The 11137-nt window shown below is 36.6% G+C and overlaps 1 protein-coding gene across 5 annotated transcripts; it reads left to right on the forward strand.

Moving 5' to 3' along the window:
* The first annotated feature begins 3925 nt into the window (after positions 1 to 3925).
* On the forward strand, positions 3926 to 10967 carry LOC121234940 (protein DA1-related 1-like). 5 transcript variants are annotated; one of them, XM_041131101.1, is made up of 13 exons: positions 3926 to 4067; positions 4159 to 4295; positions 5314 to 5370; positions 5662 to 5746; positions 6424 to 6601; positions 8394 to 8520; positions 8646 to 8729; positions 9342 to 9461; positions 9635 to 9847; positions 9934 to 9996; positions 10094 to 10212; positions 10314 to 10372; positions 10466 to 10967. In XM_041131101.1, exons 3-13 carry the CDS (start codon positions 5335 to 5337, stop codon positions 10804 to 10806), a joined length of 1425 nt encoding a protein of 474 aa, XP_040987035.1. In that variant the 5' UTR covers positions 3926 to 4067; positions 4159 to 4295; positions 5314 to 5334; the 3' UTR covers positions 10807 to 10967. The 5 variants fall into 5 exon arrangements, with proteins under 5 accessions (XP_040987035.1, XP_040987042.1, XP_040987026.1 ...); XM_041131108.1 differs by having other exon boundaries at positions 3928 to 4067; positions 4149 to 4295; XM_041131092.1 differs by lacking the exon at positions 3926 to 4067 and having other exon boundaries at positions 4074 to 4295.
* Positions 10968 to 11137: the final 170 nt, after the last annotated feature.

The following is an 11137-nucleotide window of genomic DNA, read 5'->3' on the forward strand; positions in this document are numbered from 1 at the left end:
TCATATTCCTAGCAGCGTGGAGGAGGCGTTATCTAATCCAAAGTGGGCACAAGCAATGCAAGAAGAACTAGAAGCCTTAAAGAAAAATAATACTTGGAAGTTGGTCTCATTACCCGAAGGAAAAAAAATTAGTGGGGTGCAAATGGGTGTTCTTTATAAAATACAAGGCTGATGGATTGATTGATCGACACAAGGCGAGACTTGTGGCGAAGGATTTTACTCAAACGTATGGCATAGACTATTTAGAAACCTTCTCACCAGTAGCCAAACTGAATACTATTAGAGTCTTATTGTCTCTTGCAGCAAACTTGGACTGGCCACTACATCAATTCGACGTAAAGAATGCTTTCCTTCACGGCGATATTGAAGAAGAGGTGTACATGGATATTCCACCGGGATACACAAGCTCTACTGAGACCAAAATTGTTTGTAAACTGGAGAGGGCATTGTATGGACTAAAACAGCCACCGCGAGCTTGGTTTGGCCGGTTTAGTTCCGCTATGAGGAAGTATGGCTATCACCAAAGTAACTCTGACCATACTCTCTTCCTGAAACACAGACAAAGCAAGGTGATGGCGTTAATAGTTTATGTGGACGATATGATAATTACAGGGGATGATGCCGAGGAGATCTCGAGACTACAAGAACAGTTATCTACTGAATTTGAAATGAAGAACTTGGGAGGACTTCAATATTTTCTGGGAATAGAGGTGGCGAGGTCAGAAAGGGGCATATTTCTATCTCAATGGAAATATATGCTAGACTTATTGACTGAAGTGGGATTACTAGAGTGTAGACCCGTGGATACGCCGATTGTGCAGAACCATAAGCTTGGGGAATTCTCAGATCAGACACCAGCCGACAAGCTGAGATATCAAAGACTAGTGGGGAAGCTTATCTACTTATCTCACACGCGTCCAGACATTGCTTACGTCGTACGTGTGGTAAGCCAATTTATGCATAACCCGAGTGAAGACCATATGGCTGCCGTAATTCGAATCCTCCGCTATCTAAAGTCATCACCAGGAAAAGGATTAATATTCTCGAAGAATGACCATCTGAATATTGAAGGGTACACGGATGCGGACTGGGCAGGGAATATCTTGGATAGAAAGTCTACCTCAGGCTGCCTTACATTCGTGGGAGGAAACTTAGTTACATGGAGGAGTAAAAAGCAGAAGGTAGTGGCATTGTCCAGTGCTGAAGCTGAGTTCCAAGACATGGCAAGAGGATTGTGTGAACTTCTTTGGCTTAGAAGTCTGCTAACAGAGGTCGGTTTTCCTCCTGGATCTGCAATGAATTTATTCTGTGATAACAAGGTTGCTAACGACATATCTCACAACCCAATTCAACACGATCGCACCAAGCATGTGGAGGTGGATCGGCATTTCATCAAACAGAACCTAGAAGAGAAGGTCATTCAGTTCCCTTTCGTTAAATCTGAAGATCAGTTAGCGGATATTCTTACTAAGGCAGTTTCTAGTAGAAGCTTCTATGAATCACTTGACAAGTTGGGTGTTAGAGATATCTATGCACCAACTTGAGGGGGAGTGTAGGCGTGAGTCATGCAATTAGCCAACTATGGATATCTTAGATTTAGGAATCCCGGAGTTGCCCTACTGCAAGTGATGTTTGGGCCGAGTCTCCAAATCCTGTAAACAAATGGCCAAATTCAACTATAGATTTCTACGTTTTATGGTCAGATTTGATTGCTAAGTTATCGGTGGATGACTTTCAGTTGGTCTGCTTTATTATAAAAAGGATTTGGATAAGGAGGAATTATATAGTTCATGGGAAAGCTTTAGAGAGCCCTCATTAGGTGATGATGGCAGTAAGCTCAGGTAGGGATTTGTTCTTAAATTCCCTAAAAAAAGTGTCTATCATTGCTGATGAAGAAGGTGACAGAAGAGAGACACAATGGAAGAAACCATGCTACAGTTGGCTTAAGACAAATTGAGATGCATCTGTTTATATAAAACAGAATAAAATAGGTTTAGGTATCATCATAAGGAATGATCAAGGAGCTATCATGGCATGTGTAAGTGCAAATGTGAAACCTTGTGTGAAACATGTGGTGGCAGAAGGCATAGCATTGAGAAGGGCAATGGAAGTTTGTGTTGATTTGGGATTTGCAAGGATTGTGTTCGAAGGTGATTTCCAGATTTTTGTCAAGGCTGCAAACTGTGATGAAGATTTAAGTTCAGATTATGGGACTTTAGTTCATGATGCTAGAATAATGCTATTGAAAAGACCTGGCTGGCAGGTTAAACAAAGAAGCAAACTGTGATGCACATCAACTAGCAAAAGTTGCTTTAGTGCATGAAGATGAACAAATTTGGATAGAAGATGGGCCAATGTAGATTATGTCTATTGTTTATTTAGAACAGTCTATGTAATGTTGACAGATTTCTGTCTTTGCATTTCACATCAATGGAAGTTCTATTTTTAAAAAAATAAATAAATAAAGCCCCCAATAAGAATTGTATGGCTAGGGACCCAACAAATGCACATCGCATTCAAGAGATTTTTATTGGAATATGAATTTTTCTTCAAATAAATAATATTACCTTCACGTAAAACATGTAATATATATTTTGGTCCTTGAACTTCTGATTAAATTGATAAGTGAAATAATAAAATTATTTTGTAGTTTATACTAAGTTATAAATGTTATGATAAATTAAAAATGAAATTGAGAGGATCTTTAATCATTTTCACCAAGAGGTGTGTTTTCATCAACATACGCACTTGTAAGATTAAGTTGTCTCATGCTCATATGAAAATTATATTCACTATCCTTACACTACATATAATTTTTTAATTTTTATGTTTTTTCCTTACTAAATATGTGGTGTATAGATAATGAATAGAAGAACTCAATTAGTTTAACATGAATAAAATAAAAGAAGATTAAAAAAATTAAAATAAGTATAGTGTGTGAAATGATAAATAGTAAAACTCGTCGCATAGCCTGCCTACCCTCAATACACGTGGTTAGTGTGATTGTAACAAGGCGGAGCGGAGGAATAACTTGTGTGTTAAAAGAAATGAATTATTTTAAGAGTTCTTCTATTAATTATTTATACACCACATATTTGTTAGAAGAATAAAAAATAAAAAAATAAAAAAAATAAAAATTAAGTGTATGATATAAGAATTATGAGTAAAATTTTTTCTATTCTAAAAGCCGAGTACGAAAGCAAAGCATGATGAATAAGAGGTCCTCCCGACATCTCTCATCAAGGTCTCTCCTAATTTTTATCTTCCGTGACATGGATCCATTTGGTAAAAACATGCCGACAAATATATATATATATATATATATTACATGATGTATGTGCTTGCATGCGTGGGATGGAGCACATCATGCATTGAAACGTGTGAAAAAAGGATGCTTAATTTTAAAATATTTAAGAAATTATAAAATAAAAAAAAATATTTAAAGTTATACAGTGTAGTACGTAAACACAGAGCATTCAGTTAAAAAATAATAAATACTCACATAAAAAAAATTAATTTTTTAATAATAAATTTAACTCTTTCTTCTTTAAAAAAAAAAAAGTGCGTTATATAATCTTATTACTTTATCTCTCGTTACTCCAATTCCTATTCTAGAATTTAAAAAAAAAATTAAAAGTTTATTTGACCACGTGGCAAAAACCGTCGTGGGTTCCAGGCTGGCAGGCCAACCTATAAAACTGAATGGAATATTTGAAGAGTCCCTTTCCTTTTTCCCTTTGCAATGCCTTCGTCAACCTGAAAGAGGGAGTTGATGTTGAAGTATTTGACATTTAGTGAAAGTGTGGTGGAGAAATGAGTAGAGGGCAGAGGACCCCACAACGAAGATGGGAAGAAAGTGTTAGAATCGAAACCACTCCCAACACAGCAACATCGACATTCAATCCATCCTGGTTTTGGTGATTTTTACGGAGGTTGTGGAACAGTAGTTGACCAAGTTCTAAAAAGATTGGACTGTTTTGTTGGATTTTCATTTTTACCTTTTTAGCCCATGCCTGGTTTTTTGCGTAGGATCTAAGTAGACTCCCACTTCCATTTACTCATTGCTGGTACCCTTTTCTTCCTGTCTAATTTCTTTCCTCTTTTTCTCTTACTGAAATGTGTATGTGATTTTGTTAGAAAAGGATCAGTCCTTTGAAGGAACAAAGAGAATTGATGCTGTGAACTGTGAAGGATAACATCTTTTTCCGTCCCTAATTCTTCTTTGGTGACAGTGCATTCGTGGTTGTCGGGAATTTTATCTGATAGGCGATTCGTCAGATTCTATTGTCTCTGGGGTGAGTTTCTGAAACTTAGTGTTTTCTTTGGGTTCATTTCAGTTTAGCCTGCTGTATTATTTACCATCTGAAAATTTTCAAGCTGGGAGATTCTACTTGCTGTATTTATATTTTAATTGGATGGGGTTGGTGGAGGATGTACAGAATCATAGATAGGGTGTTCGATGGTACTGTGCTGAGTGTTCAGCCTTTTCGTTTTGGTCGTTGTTTCAGTATCATTTTCGAGATTTTAGGAATTGAAAGCATTGTTGGAAAAATTTGTATCTGTGGTGGTGGGTGATCATTCGGTGTGTTCTTTCCCCCAAAGAGCGTTCTTTTATTACTTGTTCTGAATTTTTTGATTGGCGAGGGATATTGTCATTTGTCTAGATTGGGATAATATATTCTTTGATTCTATCTGTTTTTACGTGAAGAATTCTAGTCCATAAGGTATATTAGTCTCTTTGATATCTTCTAAATTTTTTGTAGACTTAGATACGGTTTCTCTTTCAGGCCAGTGAACTCTCTGAGAATGACTACTGTAGTGCTTCCCGTCAATGTTTTATATTCCTCTTTGCTTCTAGTTTCTTTAGTTTTCATCTCAACTTTTTTTTTTTTAAGTTCCCCGATTAACTACTCTCTCAAAGTCTGGAAGCTGTGTCCCATACTAAAGCACGAGTAAAATTATGGGACATGGCTTTCATAATTCTCAATGCAAATTTTGTTGCTTGTTCTGAGATTGCCATTACCTTCAACTATATTGCATATTACTCGTGCCTTTATATTGTAGATTCTTGTTCAAGCATATGATTTACTATCTGAAAACTTAATTAATCTTAGAAACCTCTTCCATATATTCCTCATATTAAACTTGACCAAACAGTAACAGTAATTCTAGACTCTCATCCTCGTCATTGATGCCTTTATGAACTTCTCAAACTAGTCATCTGCAGTGGTCAGAGATGTTCTATGCATCTATGAAAATTACTTTCAACAGTTAAAAGTATAGTTCTAATTCAAATGAACATATTGGGTGCAGGGAAAAATAATATTTGGCGTTATGGACTTGCTGGCCATGGTTCTCGAAGGTTCAAAGGTAATCATGGTTTGTGCTTTTCATGGATACACTCTTGTGGGTCCTGCTTTTTTATTTTTTAACAAAGAGGAAAGGTACCCTGTAATCTATTAAAATACACTCAGTTGTGCGTCCTGCTCATCTATAGCATGCGAAAGCCTATTCTCTAATGGTAACTGATTTGTTGGATAAAATTCACATGTGGGTTAATTTGTAAACCAGCATAGCTTCTGAAGTGTAACATTCTTGCTTAAATTATGTGCTACCTTGTTTCTTTTATTGCCCAATGCTAACTGGAAACCTCATATGCAGGCTGAATTGAACGAGCAACAAGCTATTGATTATGCTATTGCACTTTCCCTTTCAGAACAGGACCGGAAAGGGAAAAAATCAATTGGTAAGTTGCACAGTTTGCCTGTGCTGAGATCGACATGATTCAATTGTTATCTGGGCAGGTTTGTTGGATTCTAGTAAATAAGAGTGATGACTCATTATTTTAGTTACCTTACGATGACACATTGAGAGATGTTTACCTTGAAGTGTAATGGTATATCTCAAGTACTTGCATTACACACGTGAATATATGCTTCAATGTTGGATCTTTATTTTCTGTCAGTGTTCTGTCTATTCTTGTTAAATCGTCAAAGGCCAGATTGTTAGTAAAACTTTGTTATTTCTTTAATTTCTTTTTGCTGATTACAGAGGTTATAAAAAATTTTAATCACAAATCTCTATGAATGAAATCTGGGCAGTAACTTTCGTAGGTAAGAGAAATAGCTAAACTCTTTTCTGAACCCTGCCTCGTTCTTCCCTCATTTCAGGCCAGGTTTCACAATTAATTCCTTAACATGTCATACTTGCCAGGTTTCCCTAAACCTGAAAACTCTATTGAAAGTTATCCTATGGGAATAAATGAATTCATAACAGGCTCCTTGAGAGTCATAATGAAAAATTAGAGTCTACTCTAACATTAGTACATAATTTTCAGGTGTTATTTTCTGATGCAGAACTTTCATGTATGGAAATAAGAAATGATGCCTAGAGTCTCATCCTTTACTTTCTTATTTTTCTTAGACAAGCAGCTTGCTAGAGCTCAAACCAAGGAAGATGAACATATCGCTAAAGCTCAATTGGAAGATGATGAGCAGCTTGCCAAAGCTCTTCAAGAAAGCATGTACATGGAGTCTCCTCCTCGATGTGAAACTGAAAATATATTTCAGCCTTATCCATTCAACTTTCCATCTGAATGCAGGTATGTGTGGTAACCATGCTATCGATGGTACATTAATATCTATGGCTAATTGCTCTAATTCTTGGTTTGCTAAAAATTTTAGCCAGTTCAGTTAGCCGCTTTAAAATTAGTGGAAAGCTAGCAAAAGATGTAGCATTCTTTGGATGAATAACTGCCTGGTAAAATATTGACGATAGAAAATTTGGGAGAAAAGGCTCAAAACTGTTGTGGATGGATGTTGCATGCTTATGAATTGTCCCACGACAGATCATCTTGTTTTATATGGAAATATGTACAGAGAATTGTTGTCATTGGACTTAACTTCATCTGGAGTGGAATGGTAGGACTGAGAAAATTGTTTGCGTGCTGTAAAGGGAGAATTAGCCATCATGAGAGGGGTGACATTTGTAGTGCAGCTCCTCTTTTCATCCTGTGGACAATTTTTTTTTTTTTTTTTTTTTTATAAGTAGGTGGGTGAGAAATAATCAAAATTTTGACGACATAGAGCTGTGTGAGAACTATTTTGAAAACGCCTTTTTTACAATTTTTTTGATTGGCTATGTGCTTAAGAAGGATGAGTTGTGATTATTTTTTGAGTTTCCTAGCTTTTCTGTTTTTATTACTAATAAAAAATTAGGGAAAAAATCAGGGGATTTGGAACTGTGCAGGATAGTTTGATATTAAGCATCCAACAAGGATGCTAAATCCAATTCTAAACCCTTGCAGTTGTTTTCTATTAATACTTGGCATAATTGTGGAGGAAAGGGGGAGAAAGAGATTCGAGGTTGGACATTTGTGAATCTCTGTGTTTGCACTGGCAATTGGAGGTTTCTAGATATCTAATTTATTTCTGACTTATGGCATCACATTGTATGACAAAATTCTAAAATGGGATACACTGTGATACGTTTGATCTATGGATTCCAAAAATTTTATTCTTCTCATGTTATCTTACGTTATAACATAGATAATAGGCAAACTGTGATGGGGAGTAATGCAATACTTCATTAATATGGAGTGTTTCTTTGAATTATAATAAGAGGTTTCTGTTGCTGTGCCAAATTATTATTATTATCTTGTTTATGGGTGTGCCAAATTACATCATTGAAAGTAGGCATGAACACCTAGCTGCAAGAGAAACTGTTTAGAGCTGAGAGTTTGTCATCTTATTTTTAAGCTAGTGTTGCTGAAGCTTGAACAACAACAGTAGTTTATTAGAGATGCTACCAGAGCCAGTTGGGTTTGTATGATTAAAATGGCTTGAAAAGAATTTGGTTTTACATTAAATGAACTAGGAGATGTTCAAAGAACGAACAACAAACTGCTGGAGTATCAGACATATTTGAAAAGCATATCCAAGAAACAGAAGCTTGCGGTGATGTAAGTTGATCTTGTAGATTTTAATATGCATCTCTTTAGTAACACGAGATGATATACATAAAAAATAATTTGAAGTTATCTCAGACCCTGAAAAATGGGGTTTGGGACTTACTGTTATATAACTTCCTGAATTTCCATGTGGCTAGGTATGGTTTATCACTTTAGCTAGGAACAAGTAGTTGGATGCAGTGACAGAGCAATTGGTATCCATACTTTGTCATCGATCCAATTCCTACCTCTCTGTCTCTTTCAATCACTTATTTTGAAACTTTCCAACTCTCATTTTATAAATTTTCTGCATTTTATAATATGGTCATTGGGGCCTCCTACAAAGATCTACTAAATTCAACGAGTTGTTCCAAAGGATCGAAACGGCCAGTTATTAATGGAATTCCTGAAACATGACCTGATAGCTGGACAAAATGGCTTGCAGGATCTGTGCTCGCTGCAACACTGAGATTGGCCATGGAGAATTTTTGATCTGCATGGGTGCTGATTGGCATCCAGAATGTTTTCGTTGTCATGCTTGCAGCCGTCCTATTACTGATGGCGAGGTGAAAGTAACGAGTTAATTGAAAATCTAGTTTGGACTTGGATAACAGAATGCTTGGGTCCTTGCCTGATTTCCTTTTCATTTTGGTAGTTCGATGAGTATTTCTGAGTATAATATCTCCTTGGATGACAGTTCTCTATATCTGACAATCGCTCTTATCACAAATTGTGCTATAAGAAGCCGCGTCACCCAAGATGTGAAGTTTGCAAGAATTTTGTAAGTCTCTTTAATGTTCCATTGTTTGATCTAGTCAGTTCTTTTAATTTTAGGAAATAGCTCTGTTTTGTTTGCTCTTTCATTTGGTTTACTTATTATCAAACATTATATAAAATAAATTTCCGATTCTCATAATCTGAATAAAATAAAACCTGAAAATAACCTTCAAGGTTGAGATTAATCATAAATTTACGGTTGGGAAAATACCTGTGCAAATTTGTTAGGCCTCATGTTCAGTTATCTAGAAGACAAGCAGGTTCCTGTAAAACTTAAAATCATAGATAAATAAATAAATAACAAGATGAATTCTCTGAATGGTGCTCATTAATTTAATTAGTGTAAACCTTTGGTAGTAATCGGGATCTTCTCCCCAAGTCTGATCAAGTGTCAGGCGTGTTTAAATACAATTTTCTTTTTTTTTGGTAAGTAATGTTTAAATACAAATTAGTAGACCAAGGGTCCTTTTAAGGAAATCTCCCAGGTTAAGGTCCCGCTAAAAAATAATTCTTTATGTCCTACATCTCACTAAGTATTTGCTGCCCTTATAGACACACACACACACACAAATACACACATACACTCACATACTTAATTATTGTTCCTTCTGTACAGATCCCAGCAAATTCAGAAGGTGTTATTCCGTATAGGGAGCATCGTTTCTGGAAGAACAAGTACTGCCCCTCACATGAACATGATGGTACTCCTCGGTGTTGTAGCTGTGAAAGAATGGAGGTCAGTTCTGCAGGAGAACCACCCCCCCCCCCCCCCTTCTGGAAATAACATAACCTTGAAGAAAGCATCGTGATATAAAAAAAAACTGCCGCTACCTGCAAAATATCCTTCAGAAACACGTGAGAATTGTTTTCATCATGTCACTTATAATGTAAATTTTCTAATTCATGCAGCCGAGGGACACAAGATATCTGTTGCTGGATGATGGTCGGAAGCTATGTCTAGAGTGTCTAGACTCGGCCATTATGGATACTCATGAATGTCAACCACTTTACCTTGAAATACAGGAATTTTACGAAGGCTTAAATATGAAAGTGGAGCAGCAAGTTCCAATGCTCTTGGTTGAGCGACAAGCACTAAATGAGGCAATGGAGGGAGAAAAGAATGTAAAGGCCGACGCATTTACCTTTTCATGCTACATATGTATTTCAATTTCATTTTTATTTATGTTAGTCTTGATTTTTTTTACTAGGGTCATCATCAGTTGTCTGAGATCAGAGGACTTTGCTTGTCAGAAGTACAGACTGTCCCTACGGTAAGAACTTTCCTGGTGTTCAACAGAATCCTTTTTTGTTCCTATAAAGATATGTGTCATCGACCGGCCTCTATAATTTGTTTAATTAAATTACTAGATCTCAAGGAGGCCAAGGATTGGGGCAGATTACCAGTTCATAGGCATGAGAACTGAGCCTTATAGGCTGATCCGAAGATGTGAAGTGACGGCAATTCTCATTTTATATGGCCTTCCTAGGTACTCTTTCTCTCATTCACACCTTAGACCCATCTATTGTTTCAAACGATGATATTGGCTTTAGAATTTGGTAAATGCCCAAGACTTATATACACATACAGGTTATTGACTGGGGTAATCCTGGCACACGAGATGATGCATGCATGGCTGAAGCTTAAAGGTGTTTGTCTGCATTCTTATAATTTTCCCACTGACATTATTTACCTCTTAGATGTGGTTAGCCCTGAACTTACCAATTGAGTGTTTTTGACAGGTTACCGCAATCTGAGTCCAGAGGTTGAAGAAGGTATCTGTCAGGTCTTAGCTTATATGTGGTTGGAGTCTGAGCTGTATACAGCATCTGGAAGTGATGTTGTATCATCAACATCATCCTCGTCTTCATCACTCTATTTCTCCTCATCCTCTTTTACATCATCAAAAAAGGGTAAACGATCTGACTTTGAGAAGAGATGTGGTGAATTTTTTAAACACCATATTGAGTTAGATGCATCCCCAGCTTATGGAGATGGATTCAGGACAGGTAGGCAGGCGGTCGACAAATACGGCCTGAAGAACACTCTTGACCACATTCGACTGACAGGAAGCTTTCCTTAAGTTGTAGGGTAACGTTACTGGAGTTTTTCCCCCCCATGGATGAATGCATTGCCCTCCCTGCCATATTCAGTTCACTTGCACCGAAACATAAGAATTCAGGAGAAAAGAAAATAAACTATAGAAATTAGAAAGGCTCATTCCCAATCATACAACTGATGTGACGTATTTTAAGTGGATATTCATGTTAAACGGTTAACATGAATACTTCACATCAGTAGTGTGACTGGAAATGACAAAATTTAGAATAAAGATAATAATTTCTCTTACTGTAATCTCCTCCCGACCACGTAATGGTGCTATGTTATTATACTTCTATGTATAGAAACAAGGA

The sequence above is a fragment of the Juglans microcarpa x Juglans regia genome, chromosome 1D (assembly GCF_004785595.1).
Source record: "Juglans microcarpa x Juglans regia isolate MS1-56 chromosome 1D, Jm3101_v1.0, whole genome shotgun sequence".
Lineage (NCBI taxonomy): Eukaryota > Viridiplantae > Streptophyta > Magnoliopsida > Fagales > Juglandaceae > Juglans > Juglans microcarpa x Juglans regia.

Bases quoted from the DNA above. Each gene is read 5' to 3' on its own strand.
- LOC121234940 (XM_041131101.1), top strand. From the start codon at position 5,335: ATGGACTTGCTGGCCATGGTTCTCGAAGGTTCAAAG. The intron at 8,521-8,645 runs GTAACGAGTTAA...CTTGGATGACAG, and splicing joins TTACTGATGGCGAGGTGAAA to TTCTCTATATCTGACAATCG. The intron at 8,730-9,341 runs GTAAGTCTCTTT...CCTTCTGTACAG, and splicing joins GTGAAGTTTGCAAGAATTTT to ATCCCAGCAAATTCAGAAGG.